Genomic DNA, 19,981 nt, shown 5'->3' with positions numbered 1-19,981 from the left:
ATGGATAGAGTACAACCTGTGCTGTTGATTGGTTCAGACTGTCCGCATCTCATCACACCTATTGAACCCGTCCTGCTAGGCCCACCAGGCGGACCTGCAGCAGTTAAGACCCGCCTAGGATGGACACTTCAAGGCCCCACGCATGAGATTAAACATGGACTAAATGTTCACCAGTGTGTTTTCACATCTGTTCCCCCCAACTCTGACCTGTTCGCTCATGTTGAGAGACTATGGCAGATGGATGTGGTTCCCTACCACAGTGAAAAGGTTGTAACACGATCCAAGCTGGATCAGGAAGCCATCCAACTGCTACAGGAGAAAACAACAAGAGTAAATGTTGACGGCATTATGCGTTATGCCACGCCACTCCTTCGGGCAAAGAACATGCCACACTTAACCATGCCCAAAGAAGCCGTTCTCCCTCAACTTAGGAGTGTGGAAAGGAAGCTGCTAAAGAACTCTGATCAGGCTTCAACCTACCAGGCTGAGATCGCTAAACTGAAGGAGGCTGGCTATGCAGTAAAGCTGGAGCTAAGTGAGGTTGAGAACTCCAAAGAGTCGTGGTACATTCCCCACCACATGGTGCAGCATAATAGCAAAAACAGGGTTGTTTATAACTGTTCCTTCGAGTACGAGGGTCAGAACCTAAACCAGTTCCTTCTTCCAGGACCCACGTTAAGCCCATCACTGCTGGCCGTGTTACTCCGCTTCTGTGAGCACTCCATAGCTGTAAGCAGGGACATCAAAGGTATGTTTCACCAGGTGAGGCTGCTCCCTGATGACATGCCCTTACTTCGATTCCTGTGGAGGGATTTGAAGCCAGAGCTACTTCCAGACGTGTATCAATGGCAGGTGCTTCCCTTCGGCACGACATGCAGCCCCTGTTGTGCCACCTACGCCCTACAAAGGCACGTCGTGGATCACAGCCTGCCTGGAGACAAAGTCCGAGAAGTCATTGAAAGGTCGTTTTATGTTGACAATTGTCTGCATAGCGTTACCTCCGACGAAGAAGCCAAAGACTTGGTTGATCAGCTCTGTTCACTTTTAGCTTCTGGTGGCTTTGAACTGCGGCAGTGGGCCAGCAATTGCCCATACGCAATTAATCACCTCCCCCCTGAATCTAGGTCAGATGCCTGTGATCTCTGGCTCCTTCAAGGTCAGCAAGATGTCTGTGAGTCTACACTTGGACTCCACTGGCACTGCCAGTCTGACACTCTCCGCTACAAACATAGAGGTAAACGCTGCTCCACCGTGACAATGCGCAACATCTACTGTGTACTGGCAAGCCAATATGACCCCCTTGGTTATATCATCCCTTATACTACCAGAGCCAAGATATTGGTGCAGCGTCTATGGGACAAGAGACGTGACTGGGATGACCCACAGTTACCTGAGGACCTCCTTACCTTGTGGTGTGAATGGGAGAAAGAGTTGAGTAGTCTAGATGAGATATCTCTGCCCAGATGTTATTTCAGCTTGAAGATGGATCACCCGTCCTGTAGACATGAGATGCACATCTTCTGTGACACATCAGAACAGGCATACGGCTCAGTGGCTTACCTGCGGACAGAGAGTAAAGAGGGACAAGTTGAAGTTGCCTTTATGGCTGCCAGGTCTAGAGTTGCCCCCCGCAAGCAGCAGTCCATACCCCGTCTGGAGCTATGTGCAGCTCTCAGTGGTTCTCAACTTTTCAAACTTCTAGTTACAGAACTTACAATCCCCATACACTCTGTTGCACTCTGGTCAGACTCCACCGCAGTGCTTACATGGTTGAAATCCAGCTCATGCCGCTACAAAGTGTTTGTAGGGACACGTGTAGAAGAGATTCAAGAGCTGACAGCATCTGCTTCCTGGCACTACGTCAAATCTGGAGACAACCCAGCGGACGATCTAACTCGAGGCAAGTTTCTCCGAGACCTCTCGAGAGGGAGTCGGTGGAGTCAGGGTCCACCATTCCTCAAGCTGCCACCAGATAGCTGGCCTGAACAACCTCCCTTATCTCTTGAGGAGCAAAGCCGTGAGTTACGACGGTCTGCGTTCTGTGGGTCAGTGACTGTTACCACGCCCTTGCCAAAGCCAGAGCAATACGACACTCTGTCAGCCTCTGTCAAGCCCAAGCTGAGTCCTTTCCTGCTGAGTTGAGTCTCCTGAGGTCAGGAAAACCAGTGTCAGGTAGAAGCAGATTGGCTTCACTCTCCCCCGAACTTGACTCTGCTATGGGACTGATTAGAGTAGGAGATCGTTTGCGTCACTGTGAGGTGCTGGAAGCTGATGCTTTACATCCAATTGTCCTTGACCCTCAGAATCCGGTAACTGCACCACCCTGGCTCGGAACGTTTGTTTGCCCGAAATAAGAAGGACATACTGGATATTAAGAGGCCGTGAAGCCATCCACCGATACCAGCGGCAGTGTGTGGAGTGCAGAAAATGGAGAAGTCATCCAGAAGTTCCCCTCATGGCCGACCTGCCTCTCACCAGACAGAGGTACTTCAAACCAGCCTTCTGTTCAACAGGCATGGACTGTTTTGGCCCCTTTGTTATCAAGATTGGCCGCCGCAACGAGAAGAGATGGGGTGTAGTGTTCAAGTGCATGACCATCAGGGCAATCCATCTTGACATTCTTCATAGTATTGACTCGGACTCGTTCTTAATGTCCCTGAGACGATTCATCGCACGCCGAGGAAAACCATACGAGTTGCTCTGTGACCAGGGCACTAACTTTAAAGGCGGAGAACGTGAACTGAGTGAGTCCTTTGCTGCCATGCAGAATGAACTACAAAGTCACCTCGCCGGCCAGCAAATCAAATTTGTCTACAACCCACCAGGTGCACCTCACTTCGGCAGTTGCTGGGAGAGGGAAATCTGCTCGATCAAAGCAGCCCTCAAAGTGACCATCGGGGCCCAGACAGTCACCGAGGAAGTACTGAGAACAATCTTGGCTGAAGTTGAAGGGGTTCTCAACTCGAAGCCACTTGGGTATACTTCCTCGGATGTAGCCGACCCCGACCCAATCACCCCGTTCTGCTTCCTGATTGGACGTCGAGATGCATCCTTACCTCAGGTAGTCTACCAAGATTCTGAGATCCTGAGTCGCCGACGCTGGCGCCACAGTCAACTGCTTGCAGATAATTTCTGGAGGCACTTCCTGAAGTATTACCTACCCAACCTCCAAGCCCGCCAGAAATGGGAAACCGACAAGAGGACACTAGAGATTGGTAATGTGGTCATGATCGTTGATCCCCAACTTCCAAATTGCAGCTGACCTTGCTAGCTAGCTAAACTATTGTAATAATGTCATTCCACTATTGCACAGTGTTGCCGCTTGGCAACACAAACATTTGAATGATTTACCAAAAACGAATTTTATAAAAACTTTTTTGAGAGGTGAATATGTCATCATAACATCATAACAGTGATGTTTTAGATTTTTTTGTAGAAGTGACACGGACTGGTCCTTGTTTGTTACTGACGTTTTAGTTTGCTTTCAGCAACTACCGACAAGAGACTGCAGTCTGTCAGAAATCTCGCCACAGAAAAAAACTGCATGTCATGTGACTTAATCAAAGCACATCATTGGCTAAACTAAGGTCTTCTCTTTCCAACAAAAAAAACGAGAATGTTCTCTTAAAGAGACAGTGGCAAGGAAATGAACACAAAGAGTATGTTGCCATATGGCTACACCATGCGGTAGAGGGTTAAAGGTAGGACTTATACACGAGTTGTGGCTCGACTCATCCTGCTCCCAGCCCTACCTGAGGATGATTTATGTTAGGATGCCGACCTTTTGTTAGATGAGCAAATTCAGTCCCTGAATTTGAGGGCGGCTGTACAAAAGGCCCGGATATTCTTGAATGTCCCGGATAATCCCGACCAATCAGAGTGCTCTATGCTACCACATCATCCCGTGCTTATGAAGAAGAAGTGAAAAGAAGCTGCGTCACTCGTGCGAGAGTGGAAAGTCCGCCAGCTTCGGTCTAATACGTATCCATCCAAGCTGGATTGCCATTAAGTTCTAGTTTATAACGAGTTACTGTGTGCATGCATGTGAAAGAAGTGAGTATTGACTATATATATTTCTGTTGTAATTGAGCAATCGTCTGTTTGTTCCGAGTCCATAAGAGTTGTTGATTAATACAGTCAGGATGTTGTTAATCTTTCTATTTAGTGTATATCTTAGTATTCCCATGTTATTGCTGTATGTACGCGCTATTCGGAGATGATTATCATGCGATGATCAGCCTTTTGTCACATGCTTGTGTTCGCTGGTGCACATTGGGCGGCATTCACATGCTGGTGGCGCCCTCTTGTGGACATTCGGAGAATTGGCACCCGGACCTGTTCGGAATACTTCATTAATGTCATTACTTATGTTCATTTGATTGCTGTTTAATTATTTAAAGTGGATGTTTATATTTGAGTAGCACATGTATGTATATATCAGTTAATTTATTTCTCTTGTTCAATTCTTGCAGAACCACACATGTATACTCCAAGTTCTTCAGTAAACTAAAAGGAACCTAGACATTGCTTGGTGCCTCTTCAATTAAGAGTCGTCTCATTCAGTCCTAACCGACTGCCTGCTGCGTTTCATACCCATCCAAATAGTGCATCTTCCGAACCCCCTACATTTCAGATGCAGTATATTAAAGTAAGCATGAAATAAAATTAATGTATTTTCTACATGCATGTTATAAGTCTTATTGTGAACTATCCATGTATGTGTTTCACTTTATCAATTATGACCTTGTAATTTTTAATCAAAATATCATAACCGGTCTTGTAATGAGACACTGGTGACGTATGCAGGACTTAAATCCAATTAACGACTAATGTTAAAAAAAAAAATACATATTTTACATTTTTCGATAAGCTGTTTCACTCGGATGTGCATCACAATACGGATGAACAGATCTGTCACTGATTCTGTCACAATTCTCTGCAATAGTTTATGTAAATAGCGTACATTAACTGTTTGTTTTGTCATTTTATACTTACATCCAAAAGGACCGCTAGGTACAGGACGCGGGTGCATTGCTAATTAAAATACAAAGAGAAAAGTGTTATTCACTGTGTACAGTGGCCAGCAAAACTCCATTCCTGAAGAACAGTCCATTGAGTTAATTTCTTCTGTTCAGTCCCTTGAGGTCTGGACAGCTGCTTTATAATGGAAATGAAAGTTGTTCTAACTGAAAAAGACATGGATACTGTTGTATTCATGCTGCTTGCTTTAAATCAATTACTGTATAAAGTGCTAAATAAATAAATTTGACTTGACTGGAGTGCAGAATTGCAGCGCTCAGGCAAACATATCAACATAGGTTTCTCACCACTGCGTTTTGTTGTTTGATTTATTTTGTTATGGATAGGAAAGCATGCAGAACAAATTTTACATATTCATCATTAGGCTACATATTCATTCCAGCAGTGTAGGCAGCATCGGGAAGTTCGCTAACGGTAAACCGCTGCTTGTGTATTTCTAACGTCTTTTTAGCCCTATAAGCAAAGAATGCAAAATAACTTTGCCATGTGTGTGTCAGGGCCTTAACTTGTAGGATGCACAAATGAAGTAGCTTCTTTTAATCATCTTTTATTTATTAGATGTATTTGGTAGACATGGATGGTTAATACATTTGTTTAGAACTCTTCATATTGCTGCTGTTTATTTAGCTTTATAAAATGGATCTTGCACAAGGTTTGTACACTTTCATTAATAATGCTAGTGCAACTTTTCAGTTCTCACCTGGAGGTCTGGGTGGCGCTTCTCCCTCTTTGGGTTTGTCGGCAACTTCCACTTCACCCTCCTGTGGCTTGGTAACAACCATAGAGGTGAGGGGAGTGACAAACTGGTATTTCAGGGAGAGTTTAAGAGCTTCCTTCTTTTCATCCTCTTTCTCTTGTCCTTTAAGAAGCACCCTGAGACAGAAAGATGTCCTCAATGTTCATCTTAAATCGCAGAATGTCATATCACTCATAAACTTACTGTCTCTCCAGAAGCTGCTTCACTGTAAGGTAGGCCCACAGTCTCTGCATGAAATCTTCATTCTCAGGAGGGACATCACTGGGGTCTTTTGTCATTATAGTGTCCTGATACGTCACTTTACTGCCTTTCTGCTCAGAAATAATAACACTAGTGAATATTTTTATCAGGAATGCTGTCAGTACCACTTTCACCCATAACCCACTATAAAAACAAACCTATTATTCCCAACTTCTACACAATCGACCAATGATCCTAATAATATGCCACTAAAGAGAAGATTAGTGAAGATCTTACTGATACTGCGATGACTTCAGTGGTGAAACTCTCCACACTGTTGTCTGTGATTTGTCCTGACACCACAATCTCAGAGCCATTGAAGTACAAGCTAAAGCTGGTCTTGGTAAGGTTTGTCCCTCCTGGGTATTTAAGTTGAATATCAGTGAGGAGAGGGACCGCAACTTCATCATAGAAGCCCTAAAAATCAAACAGACTTTAAATGCGCTCAAACAAAGTTCAGCATTGAGGATGAATTCACAGCTGATTGTCTGTAGGTCACATGCAGCTGTAGATCAGCGTCCGAATCTTCATAAATCCTGCGAGCAACTCCACCATTTTCCAGTGACATCTTTGTCAGGAAGTCGAAGTTTACATCATATCCAAAGCCAAGACAATAGAGGGGAAACTTTGTCCCAATGGCCTCTTTCACATTGGCCATTATCTTCTCTATGTTGGTTTCACCTGTATGACAATGCATTCATACATACTGTAGCAATCACAAAGTGAGAAACAATATATCACATATTCAAAAAAGTGCAAAAACACAAGATGTGCTGATTGACAATATTAATGTTTAAAGCAGTTCTGATGCCGATTTTCCTTTAAACAGCTAAATGTGGGCAGTGGGTGTTTGTATGTATCAGTGTTTCTGTGCCTGTAGTGGGATCTCCATCAGTCAGCAGGATCAGGATGGAGGCTGTTCCCTCTCGTGGATGTCGACTGATCATGTCCACTCCTGCTAGAACTGCAGCATTTATGTCAGTGGCTGAAGGAAGACCAAACATAGTTGTGTCACTGTGAGGTTCAACTTTCTTACTCCTTATGTAGCATTAGTGCTGTAACTCACCTCCTCTATCGCTGATCTCCTTCACGAAAGATCTCGCATTCTCCAGGTTTGTCTCAGTAGCTTTGAGGAGTTCACGTTTCCATAAGCTAACTTCACTGTCAAATGTGATCAATCCAAAGTGGTCGTCCTCATCAAGATCACTCAAAATCCTTAGCAGTGCCAAACGAGTCTAAAGAATGTCAGCACATCTGGAATTTACACATCTTTCTCCATTATGATTGCATATTCACATTTACCAGAGATGGACAGCTTTGTTTTTTTTTTTTTTGTTTGTTTTACTAATTTAAGGAAAGCAACTTCACATTGATTTCAATACAGAAATCCCTGTCCTTTTACCATGATAATGCAAAATGCTGTGAGATCCTCCAAGAATGGTTTACCATCAAAACATTTAATTGCTCATTATTTGCTTTTGATTTGGCTGAAACGTTGAGATTAACCTGGTCTATTTTTCTGCCGTGCATAGAGCCACTCCGGTCAATGATAAACACCACATTTTTGGGAATACGTGGAACATCAGAGGGTGCAAAGTAGTGGACAAAATAGCCATTTGATACCTGAGAGAACAGAGAAGTACATATGAATATCACCGATGCCTTTTTACATGGCCAAGGTCATGATTTTTACCAAAATCGTAACATATTTTACTCTTTTAAAGCATGTTATTGAAAATGTACCATGACTTCTCCTTTGGGATTTCGTCTCTCAACATCGTATGTTACAAGCAGGTCTCCATTCAACCCATTTTCTCCACAGCTTTTACACTTGGTCTGTTGATCTTGTGTGGGGTAGAAGGTCACCCATGCCTGAAATAATCAGTTTGGTCGGTCATCTGGTATCTTTATTTGAAGTGTATGAGCATATTGAGAGCATCTAAACTGTGTTTTAACCCTCATTTAAGCTCTTACGTCTTTGTCTGCTCTGGTGGTTTTGATGGCATTGGCCAGATCCCCGGTGCTCAAATCTCCTTTCACCTCCAAGAAGGAAATTCCTGGTTTCTCTTGGATGTGCACATCCATCTGATGCAAGTAAAAGAAACATCATCTAACTATCCATTTTTATTGCTTATTAATTTCCTCTTAATTTATTGCATTACCTTGAAGTCAGCCACCGGCTGCATCGGTTGGGCATTGATGAGTAGCTCATATTTGCCGAGGCGGCGCTTTAGCAGTTCCTCGTAGGTCAACTCAAAGGTCACTTTACTAAAAGCAGCCACCGTCACTGAAGTTTTAAAGTCCTCTAAAGTCCTTCCAACAGATCTGAAATAGAAAAAAATCCCAGCATATTACTAAACATGCTATATATACATAGTTTTATGGACCTAATTTTAATAAATTCCAGTACTTGACCAGTCCAGCACTTTGTCCTCGAGATACTGCTTGATTGTATTGCTGCTGAGCTTCTTCTTTTTCCTTCACAACCCCATCATATGTTTTTCCCTCTATGGTCCTATGGAGAAAATGACACAATGATATTCTCTTAACATACCAGAAACTTACATTGTGTATCTATCTCAGACATATTGCATAAAATAATTTTCCATCACACACAAATGGTAGCACCACTTAATATGTTTGTTTGTATTAAAGCATTTGTACTGTTAGCTACTATTTCTTGTGCTTAAAAAGTACAAACAGGTTATTTATTCTTGGAAGAAGATAGAATTTATAAAAAATGAAAAAAAAACTTTTTTTTCTTGTTCGGCTGCACCAGATGGACCTGATCTGACGGCCAAATACTATAAATGGCTTCTTTACCTCTTTATTTCTACTTATATAACACTACTCTTGTTCACCCACATTCTGAATTTGCTGATGAAGGCATTCTTGGGAATCTTGACCTCAAACTGGATCTCTTGAGATTCATTCAGTATGTTCGCAACACGGCTTGTGATGACTGTTGTAGCGTAGCGACTGGTGACCGTGGAGTTAATGTAGAAGCTGTATATATCCACATTTTGTTTCTGTTGAGACAATGAATAGTAAACTCATATTAAAGTATGGTCAAAGTGATTGGCTTGTGCATGTTAACTCCTCCAGTTTGTTTAGAATTGCTCAAATATTTACTGCTCGAAAATGGGTTGGAGAAAGGGCCTTTGGACTAAAAAACAAATACGTTTTGATGACTGTATCTCAGTGTACACAATTGAGCAATAGTGAGAAAGATAGTTCTGTGAACTTGCATTTTTCTGTCAACAATGGCATTAAAGACAATCAAAATGAAAATACTGTTGAATATCTCAACAGAGAAACCATGCAGTTGAGAACAAATGGTTAGTTTTGTACATTGTGTTGTGGTTTTAGCAAGAAAAAACCTAAGAGAGATAGATTACTGTACACGACAAACTATATCATGTTAAATCAAAATACATGATACATTACTGTTTAAAAGTTTGGGGTTCCTATGATTTTTTGTGTTTTTGAAAGAAGTCTATGCTCACCAAGGCTGCATTTATTTGACAAAAATACAATACAAACAGTAATTTTGTGAAATATTATTGCAACATTATTGCAGTTTACGTTTTTTTTTTTTCCTGTGATGCAAAGCTGAATTTTCAGCATCATCTCATATGTTGATTTGCTGCTCAAGAAACATTGTGCATTAATTAATGTTGCAAACAGTTGTGCTGCTTCATATTTTTGTGGAAACATGATACATTTTGTTGTATGTACTTTGATGAATAGAAAGTTCAAATGAACAGCATTTATTTGACTTAGAAATATGTTGTAACATCCAAATTACATTTATGGGCACTTTTGATCAGTTTAATTCATAAAAGTATATAAAAAATAATAATTTTACTGACCTCAACATTTTTTGAACAGTAGCATATATTCAACATGTATGATGTAGATCTAGCTTGTCTTAATCTTAAATACATATATTAAATCTGTTGTTTTATACTGGTAGAGTATTTTGACTCAGTCTTCTTCATCTTGAACTAATATTTGACCCTCACCTTCTTAACAGGATCAGAAGTGGCTGAGATGAGAAAGACGCCCAAGAGAATCAGCTGGAGAGCTGCTCGATCCATCATGACCTGCACAGGAAACTGACCTCCAAATGCACACTGCCTTTAAACTCAAGTCCACATCATGCTATTGGCTATTATTGAACGGATACAGAAACCTCCCCCTTTATTTGCAATCAGAGTCTCTTGAACCCCACATAAGTCAATAACAAGGCATGCTTTTATAGAAAATATATTGTCTAATTTGTAAATGCATTCTGTAGAAACTTGGTGTTAAGCTTTTATTTATATTATCAGGCAGGACCACAAAAAATAAGCATATTTTCCAGGAATAAGCACAATTAATACTTAAAGAGACACCAATCGAAAAAAATTTTGTTATGCAATTTTAATTGCTATTTTATCACACAGTTTGCCAGCTAAAGCCCATGCATTTGTGTGGGCAAAGAAGAACACATTCAAAGACATAGTGCAACAAACGTGGTAATCAAAGCATGCTAAAGAAGAAAATAACTTGGGTCATGCCAATAGACAACAATTTCACAGCTATTTGACCAACAATGCCCATTTAAAGAATATGTTATATTATTGAAAAGGGCAGCTTGATAATGGACAATAAAAATGATTTTTTTTATTTATTGAACTCTACAGCTGAGTGACCGTGAAGTCAGCGAGCTCTCGCTGCGCAACAGCCTGGAATGGTACAAGCCAACATCCAACCACAGGAGCAGAAGCAAGTCTGTAGTCCTTCACCATCACCCTGAAATAACAACATACACTTAAAAATGCCAAGATGCAGTTTTATGGAAATTCAGCTATATGTACACTACTAGTCAAAAGTTTGGAATAATTAAGATTTTAATAATTAAGCACCAAATCAGCATATTAGAATGATTTCTGAACGATCATGTGACACTGAAGACTTGAGTAATGATGCTGAAAATTCAGCTATGCATCACAGGAATAAATGACATTTTAAATATATTAAATATTAATAAAATAGAAAACAGTTTATTTTAAATTGTAATAATTTTTCACAATATTATTGTTTTTACTGTATTTTTGGTCACATAAATGCAGCCTTGGTGGGCATAGGAAACTTCTTTAAAAAATGTAAAAAAAAAAAATTAAAAAAAAAATTGTGTACATTCCTTGATCACTTACCAAGATGTCTTCACTTCTTGGTCCTTTAACTTCAAAGTTGGGGTTTGTGATCCTGGGAGCTCCTCATATGAAATATCAGCCTCTCCTTAAATATTATCCACAGACATTGTAATTTTTTCCCAGTGTTGGTTTATTAACCACAATATCATCACTGACAGACCATCTTCGGTATCAGTAGAGATTAAGTATTGTGTTGATATAGTGTGACTGATTAGTGACTCTCTCACCTAAAATACCCATCAAACTGACATCTTTTGGTTGTTGCCAAATGGCAGGCCACAGAAAAACGTCACCGTCTTTTTTATGAAGAAGAATAACAACGCGGATGTTTCCCATGGTAACGTCCATTTCATTGCTCCGTAGAATCAGAGAGACACTGATGAAACAGAATTAAGGGCCGTTCACACCAGGAACTATAACTATCAATTCTACCTCAATATCACAAAATGACTTTGTAAAAATGAGAGAAATTTATATTTTTTCAAATTAATACATTTTTTGATTTGACAAATTCTCTAAATGTATGAAAATGTAAACAAACAATTCATTTATGACATTTTTTTACTGTTTAAGCATATTACTTTTCTCTCTCATGGTGGGTGAGGTCTTGCTCCCATGAAAACTTAACAGTTTTCTGCCCATCATTGTAGATAATTTCAGTAGCGCTGAGCAGAAGGTGGTGATTAGTTTTGTAATGAATTGCAATTTGACTGAAGCCTTTTCCTCCAAATGACTCAAGTTGCCCATTCATAGAGAAATCTGATTAAAGAGTATAAACAAACATTACAGTGAGATTTTGCTTAAATTAACAAATGAAAGCAATGGATTATTACTGAGTTGTTAAAACAAACTGTAATAGAAAGTGCCAGATATCTGACCTGATGGGACATTCTGTTGGAGTCTGACTTTCTGCGCAAGAGGAACATCATAACAAAGTGGATGAGCATTACCAGAAGATTTCAAGATCCTAATGCTCCTCGCTGAAGGACCAAAAAGGGAATGAAGGACCGAAAATAGGGAAATATGATGTCAGATGAAACTATACAAGACACTGCACCATATAAAATGAATACACACGAGGTCCACATACATGGAGGAGAGGTTGTCAGAGGTTTCTGAGTTGGACTTTCTATTCGTACGGCTAAAAAAAAAAAAAAAAGGTAAGGGTATAAATCTGGCATAAGGAAATAAGATAATGAAAAATCAGTTGACATAATAAAATGAATAAATACACAGCAAACATATCAATGTAGTAGGTTAATTGTGAAAAAGTGAAAGTGATGTGACGTGTAGCCAAGTATGGTGTCCAATACTCGAAATTTGTGCTCTGCATTTATCCCATCCAAGTGCACACACACAGCAGTTAGTAGTGAACACACACACACACACACACACCCGGAGCGATGTGAAGTTGTACCATCATCACTGAAGTTATTAAAAACTGAACTCTTAAAAAACAAAACAGTAAACCAGCTATAATCATTTATTTAATTCTCATTAACATATTAGAATACACACACCTACACCTTTCATGTTAAGATGCCGTAGAGAGGGTCTTTGTCTCACTAGGATCTGGGAGTCTATGATAAAAGTAAAAAGAATTAGAAATAAGTCTGACTGAGTAGGGATTTACATTAATTGAAGTAACAGAAAAGGAAGTGATGTACAGTACTGTATGGCCCTACACCACTGGTAGCAAGAAGCGCATGACCTGCAGTGTGGAAAAGTTACATTAGACACAAATTACTTTCCAACAAATGAAAGCATAGCTTGGCTAATTATAAAAGCATATTTTGTGTTGCTTTCAATAAATTTCCATTTTTATATATTTTCAAAAGAAGTCTTTCTGCTCACCAAGGCTGCATTATTCGATTGGAAATACAGTAAAAACAGTAATACTGTGAAATATGAAATATTGCTATAGTTTAAAATAACAATTTTCTGTTGTGATATATTTTAAAATGTAATTTACTCAATTTGCTCACTTTCATGTGTCCTCGCTGAATATTAATTTATTTTAAATAAAAAAACTTGCTGACCCTAAACTTTTAAAGTTACATAGCAAGTGATTTGTGTGGCAAATACATCTTACATAAATGTACAATTTGAACAAAATAAGTTTGTTTGTTCTTTTTGTTGTTGTTGTTTTTTAAAGTGAAAAGCTGTGGACCTGGAGACATTACGTGTTTGGACAAGGCCTTTTGTCTTCTTGCTAGACAGGAGAAATAATGCTCATTAGCAAAATATAATGGCATAAAGATTATTCTGATTTAAAAAAAATAAATAAATAAAAAAAAAATATATATATATATATATATATCCAACAGCTCTTTTTCTTTATTTCATCTTACATATTTTAGTACTTCCTGATGAATGCCTATTTGGTTTTTCTCCCTCTTTGGGTTTGTGGGCAACCTGTATTTCCTCATCCTGGGGCTTGGTGACCACCATCGATGTAAGCGGTGTGACAAATTTGTACTCCAGAGAAAGATCAAGGGCTTCTTTCTTTGCGTTTTCTTTTTCCACGTCTTTTAGAAGCACCCTGAGGTACAGAAGAAAAAAAATCAACATGAAAATTCTGTAATACTACTACGTATGACATACATAGAGTTGAATCAGTTAACTTAAAAGTATGAATATTTACATTTTCTCCAATAGTTGCTTCACTGTAAGAAAGGCCCATAATCTTTTAATGAAGTTCTCGTGTTCAGGTCTGTCACTACTGAGGTCCCCTGTAAGTACACTGCTATGATATACCACCTTAGTGCTTTTCTGGAACAAAGAAAATAATGGTCAGAAGCTCAAACCTTGCTGGCCTAGTGGGTCAAGCAACTCTAGAGATTTAAAAAAAGAATAATGCACCCCAAAAAAATTACAATTCCTGTCATTATTTACTGACCATTAAGTCATTCCAAACCTGTATGTTTTTTTTTTCCACTGAACACAAAAAGAGAATTTCGAAGAATATTCACGTCATGAATAACAACCTAAACAAAAGCTATCTTATAAGAGCTTACGAGCTGGAATGACATAAGGGTGTGTAAATAACTACAGAATTTTTGGATGAACTATTCCCTTTAAATGTTAGTCTATAAGGGGTAGTGGTGATCTTACCGATAATGCAATGACCTCAGTGGTGAAACTTTCCAAACTGTTATCAGTGATCTGACCAGCTACCACAATCTCAGAACCATTGTAGTACTGGTTGAAAGTGGATTGGGTTAAATTGGCCACCCCTTGGTAGTTAAGGTGGACATCAGTCAAGAGCGGGATGGCCACTTCCTCGTAGAAGCCCTAATAAAATTGTGCAAATACAAGGACGTATACAATAATAATTTAACACATGTATATGTTTAGTTCTGGGAACAGCACATGGCACACTGGAAAATGACCCAAGCCTGACTCAAACCCGGGTCACTATCCCCGAAAGATTTCTTTGTTTATATTTGACCTGCAGCTGTAGATCAGCATCAGAATCCTCATAGATTCTGCGACCAACACCGTTATTTTCCAACGACAACTTCTTCAGGAACTCAAAGCTGACATCAAACCCAAATCCCAAACTGTACAAAGGGAATTTTTCACCAATCGCCTTTTTCACATTTTCCTGAATCTTCAATGGGTTAGTCTCACCTTTTTGCGGGAAAAAAAGAAACAATCAAGAGGTATTTTATGCATGGCAATGGAGAAAAATGGGACGTTTTACAGCTAAAATGTATACTCCATAATATTTTAGTGTAGTGGGTCATACATACATTTTTTTCTGTTTTGTAAACAGTACATATACAGTCATGGCCAAAAGTATTTGCAGTGACAAATTTAGTGTTTCGCAAAGTATTTGCTTCAGTATATGTAGATAATTTTTTCACGTGTTTCTATGGTATACTGGAAAACAGTGATAAGCATTTCATAATTTTTAAAGGCTTTTATTGGCAAAAGCATTCAATATATGCAAAGAGCCAATATACAGTGTTCTTCATAACCTCTGCAATTCGCTCTGGCATGCTGGATATCAGTTTCTGGGCCAAGTCTTGACCGATGGTGATCCGTTCTTGACTAACTAATTTTCAGAGTTGATTATAATTTTTGGGCTTCTGCTTGTCCACTCACCTTTTGAGGACTGACCACAGGTTCTCTATGGGATTAAGATATGAGGAGTTGCCTAGCCACGGATCCAAAATTTCAATGTAATGATCTCTGAACCACTTCATTATCACTCTTGCCTTGTGGAATGGTGATCTACAGTATCATGCTGGAAAATGCACATCTGAACATCTGAAGCAGCACACTTTGCGAAAATGTATGTCACTGCCAATAATTTTGGCCATGACTGTGCAATATTTATGTACATATACAAGAGTACATGCAGGAGTGAATCGGTTATTTTGTGCCTGTAGTGGGGTCTCCATCAGTCAACAGGATCAGGATAGATGCGGATCCCTCTTGTGGGTATTTGTTTATCATGTCCACAGCTTTTAGCACTGCATCATTTATGTCTGTGGCTGAAAGGAAAGAAAAAATAAATGTTACAAATAAATTTAATTTAGTGAAATAAGGGTGGAAGTCTAGGATGAATTTGATTGTTTTCAATTGTTTCACAGTCCAAGATCTGGCTATTCAACTACTGAAAACATGGAGATCATATGTTTTCTGTATGGTGTCAGTTAGGCCATCATTTTCTCCTGAGGGTATTTTTTTCTCATTCATACATTTATTCATCTAGAATGCTTTTGGTCAGTTAGCAGATGGTGGATACTTTACATCCTCCACTCGTAATCCTCTTCACAAACATCTTCGCTTCTTCCACGTGTCCTTCAGTTGCTTTTAGGAGTTCAGGTTTCCAGGTTTGAATGTGACCACTGAACGTGATCAATCCAAAGTGGTCATCCACAGCAAGGTCACTCAAAATCCTCAGCATTGCCAAACGAGTCTAAAATACAATGCTTTCATTAGCTAAAACTAAGGAAAACCATAAATATATGAAGAATTATAATTTCTTCTGTATTATTCTTAAGATTCAACAATTCACCCAGTAAAACCCAAAGAAGAAACAAATGAAAAAGAAATTCACCTGCTCTATTTTTTTGCCTGACATAGAGCCACTTCGATCAATGATAAACACCACATTTTTGGGAATGCGCTGAATATCTGTAGGTGCAAAGTAGTGGACGAAGTAGCCATTTGATACCTGAAAAAAATAAGAATATTTGACACGTAGGACTGAGTTCCTACACTCTAACTGAAAATGAATGATTCATGTCGCTTTGTTGCTTTAAACTGCTGTCAGTGAACACGTTCTGGTTGTCATCACATTTGTCTTCCTGCCGGTTTAAATTTAAATACCTAAGTGCACTACATACCGTCAGATCTCCACTTTGTTTTTGTCTCTCAACATCATACATAATGATCAGGTTGCCATTCAGACCATTTTTACTACAGACATCACACTTTGTTTGCTGGTCACGAGTGGGGTAGAACTTCACCCATGCCTAAGTTTGCAAAACAGAAGAAGTTGTCAAAATATATTCCATCATATTAATATATTCAAGCAAGAAGTTGCTTGTTTTTTTGTCATCAATTTCCATTTTTATTTCTTACATCTTTATCTGCTCTGATGGTTGTGATGGCATTGGTCAAATCCTTAGTGCTCAGACCACCTTTGACCTCCAAGAATGAAATTCCTATATTCTCATGGATGTGTACGTCAATCTAACCAAAATAAAAGTCAGAAATTTTACATTTCTTTGTCTTTTTCCATTATGATGAACATCTATAAATCTTGATTTTGTTTCTTTTCATACCTTGAAGTCAGCCACCGGCTGCATCGGTTGGGCATTGATGAGTAGCTCATATTTGCCGAGGCGGCGCTTTAGCAGTTCCTCGTAGGTCAACTCAAAGGTCACTTTACTAAAAGCAGCCACTGTCACTGAAGTTTTAAAGTCCTCTAAAGTCCTTCCAACAGCACTAAAATAGAAATAGAGACCATTATATTTAATAAAACTGAAATAAATATATTTTATTGAACTCTTATTTAAAACTAAAGAAACAAATATCTTAACATTAACAATTATATACAAAACCAGTCGCATTTGCCAGACGCTTTTATCCAAAATGACTTACACTGTATTTAAAGTACATTTATTTTAATTAGTTCATGCAAACCCATGACCTTGGTGTTGCTAGCGCCATGCTCTACTGTTTGAGCTATGGGAATAATCTTTTTATAATACAAAGTACCTGACCAGTCCAGCACTTTGTCCTCGAGATACTGCTTGATTGTATTGCTGCTGAGCTTCTTCTTTTTCCTTCACAACCCCATCATATGTCTTTTCCTCTATGGTCCTGAAAAGGATTGTTATTATTAGCTAAATAAAATCAGGAACTGAGGTTATTAGACAGAATGGGGGCAGTTAAAATTAATGTACTAAAAAGTTTTTATTTTTTTTATTGTTAATAGTTAAATTTAAATTAGATAAGACTGGCTGTTAGTTTTACAATCACTTGAACATTTAAATTCCTTGGATAGTGTTTGTGTATTTACTTGCATTTTAAACTGGCTGATGAAGGCATCCTTGGGAATCTTGACCTCAAAATGGACCTCTTGAGACTGATTCAACAGGTTTGCCACACGGCTTGTGATGACTGTAGTAGCGTAGCGGCTGGTGACCGTAGAGTTAATGTGGAAGCTGTAAATATCTATATCTTGTTTCTGTATTAAAGTGAACAAGTATCACTGTCAATATGTGCTCTTACGACAGGCTCTTATGACAGAACTTGTTCAGGTCCAATACACACATAATGTCTAGCGTCCTTTGAAAACAAATAGTAATATGGACTTTCTCCTCAAACATTATCAGTTATTTACATGGTATTTTGAGCCTACCTTTGCCATTACTAACAAACAGATATTTTTATTTTAACAGAGAGGTATTAAAAATAAAATTAAATGATGGAAGTTTTTTTTAAACAATGATGACAGTATTCATTTTCTTTTGTTCCATTTTCTATCTTAACTGACTATTTAATAAACACTAGTGGCGAATAACAACTTGAAGATTTAAGAAAATTGAGAAATAAAGTACATTTGTTTCTGAATGTTGATTTTACCTTGTTTTTAGCAGCCAAGTTGACACAGGTGAAGAGAAGGCCAAAGAGAGTTAGTGTCAGTGCAACTTTGTCCATGGTGATCTGTGAAGAAATGGGAAAAAAGACAACTAATGAAGCCAGTAGCTAGGCTATCAAAGGCAGGGCTCAGACACTGCCCACTTTAAAAAATGTCCTTATATGGTAGAACTCAGACCATACAAACATGTAAAACAAGGGAATACAAAAGAAATATAACAAATAGCAAAACAAATCAAATTTTAATCTTATTTAATAAGTAGCCAACTTTAAAATAATAATAATAATACTAGATAGAAACAGATTCAAATAAATAAATAAATGTGTAAGATAGGGAAAGATGCCAGCTGCTTCTGTGGACATGTGTTCAAGAAGTTATGTCGATTTGTAGGTAAGCGTTTATAAAAAAAAAATTTAAAAAAATAGTGCAACTGAACAAACTGCATGTTTAAAATAAAGAGGGTCTTTTAATATGTATTATTTGTGCAACACCGGACTGGAGCTATAAATGGTCCCACGAAGAAAGAGAGAAACGCTCCGGTTACTAACGTAACCTAGGTTTTACTACAAAAACCATGGTTAAACTATGGTTAGTGTAGCAAAACCATGGTAAATTTGTGGTTACCATGGTTTAATTATAGTAACCATGTTTTTTTTTTTTTAATGTGTATTTTACCCCCCTGAACGCGATTTTTAACTGGGGACCCCCTCGAAACCATAGACTGTATAAAAACATGGATTTAGTGTCCGTGACGTCACCCGTAGGTTTCTGAAGAGCGTTTTTGAAGCTCAAAGTAGGCGGAGCCAGCCGTCGCCATCATGGAAGCGCGTCACTCCCGGATAATCGAAAATGGGCAAAGAGGCGGGAGCTGGTTGCTGAAACCACGCCCACTTAGCTCGATGGTGGTGACAGCAGTGAAAAACCCACTTTTTGTACCAGGCTGTAAACATTTTTTTCTGCTCTAAAGTTGGCCATTTTAACATGGGGAGTCTATGGGACTGACTCCCTTTTGGAGCCAGCCTCTAGCGGCCAGTCGATGAATTGCAGTTTTAGTCACTTCCGTATTGGTTTCACGAGAGAGACTGGAAGGTTGCCGCTTGCTCGAAACACGATTGGGCTAGCTTTGAGTAGCGATTGGGTGGGGTTTCTTGTGAGAACCTGGCAACCCTGTTGCTGCTCGCCCCGTGAGAAGAAGCGCCGGCACGTACGGCAGCAGAAGATAGATAGATCAGGCCTGCGTTCAGCCCCGACAAAATGGTGCAAAACGTTTTCTTAACGGAAACGGTGGTGCATTGAACACTGTTCTGATGACGCAAGAGTTGCAACTATGGCAGCTGAGAAGGCCATTCTTTGTGTTCTTTTTAAATAATTTTCGGAGCCTGATGAAATCGGTATAAATACGTGTTTAATAGGCTACTGCAAAATACACTCCATGTTACAGTCACTGCCCTTGCCCTCTAGAATAAAAGAGAACATCCCAATTCGAGTGAAGGGATTTGTGGAAACTGTGTTTCCTAATTATTGTGATCCAACATTTGCCTCACATTTCAGAATGAAAAGACAAACATTTCAGGTGAAGGATAATCCACTTCTTACCTCCAAGACTGTGTTATGATCAGA

The 19,981-nt window shown here is 39.0% G+C and overlaps 2 protein-coding genes across 3 annotated transcripts in view; both read right to left on the bottom strand.

The window, feature by feature from the left end:
• LOC107697231 (inter-alpha-trypsin inhibitor heavy chain H3-like) overlaps positions 1-10,195 on the bottom strand; it is a 32,758-nt gene extending 22,563 nt beyond the window's left edge. The window contains exons 1-14 of one of the 2 annotated variants that reach the window (XM_016498042.1): positions 10,063-10,195; positions 8,903-9,066; positions 8,448-8,552; positions 8,200-8,362; positions 8,012-8,122; positions 7,781-7,909; positions 7,544-7,660; positions 7,104-7,272; positions 6,912-7,022; positions 6,537-6,718; positions 6,275-6,454; positions 5,981-6,108; positions 5,741-5,913; positions 4,996-5,034 (exon numbers count right to left, since the gene is read on the bottom strand). In XM_016498042.1, coding sequence (XP_016353528.1) covers positions 4,996-5,034; positions 5,741-5,913; positions 5,981-6,108; positions 6,275-6,454; positions 6,537-6,718; positions 6,912-7,022; positions 7,104-7,272; positions 7,544-7,660; positions 7,781-7,909; positions 8,012-8,122; positions 8,200-8,362; positions 8,448-8,552; positions 8,903-9,066; positions 10,063-10,140 — 1,849 coding nt within the window. In that variant the 5' untranslated portion in view covers positions 10,141-10,195. The remainder of the gene's footprint in view (positions 1-4,995; positions 5,035-5,740; positions 5,914-5,980; positions 6,109-6,274; positions 6,455-6,536; positions 6,719-6,911; positions 7,023-7,103; positions 7,273-7,543; positions 7,661-7,780; positions 7,910-8,011; positions 8,123-8,199; positions 8,363-8,447; positions 8,553-8,902; positions 9,067-10,062) is intronic. The other variant, XM_016497971.1, reaches the window with a different exon arrangement.
• A 252-nt stretch (positions 10,196-10,447) lies between these two features.
• On the bottom strand, positions 10,448-18,469 carry LOC107697164 (inter-alpha-trypsin inhibitor heavy chain H4-like). The gene is made up of 22 exons (XM_016497863.1): positions 18,346-18,469; positions 17,784-17,947; positions 17,476-17,580; positions 17,040-17,202; positions 16,837-16,947; positions 16,599-16,727; positions 16,310-16,426; positions 16,000-16,168; positions 15,630-15,740; positions 14,690-14,871; positions 14,353-14,532; positions 13,883-14,010; positions 13,590-13,780; positions 13,409-13,450; positions 12,911-12,949; positions 12,759-12,818; positions 12,329-12,379; positions 12,117-12,245; positions 11,820-11,997; positions 11,466-11,614; positions 11,239-11,323; positions 10,448-10,834 (listed from the first exon to the last, which is right to left on the bottom strand). Exons 1-22 carry the CDS (start codon positions 18,418-18,420, stop codon positions 10,720-10,722), a joined length of 2,673 nt encoding a protein of 890 aa, XP_016353349.1. The 5' UTR covers positions 18,421-18,469; the 3' UTR covers positions 10,448-10,719.
• Between the last annotated feature and the right edge of the window lie 1,512 nt (positions 18,470-19,981).

Source organism: Sinocyclocheilus anshuiensis, unplaced genomic scaffold (assembly GCF_001515605.1).
Source record: "Sinocyclocheilus anshuiensis isolate Anshui unplaced genomic scaffold, SAMN03320099.WGS_v1.1 scaffold313, whole genome shotgun sequence".
In the NCBI taxonomy this organism is placed as follows: Eukaryota; Metazoa; Chordata; class Actinopteri; order Cypriniformes; family Cyprinidae; genus Sinocyclocheilus; species Sinocyclocheilus anshuiensis.
The sequence above is the reverse complement of the archived record's forward strand: the minus strand, read 5'-3'. Positions and strand labels throughout refer to the sequence as shown.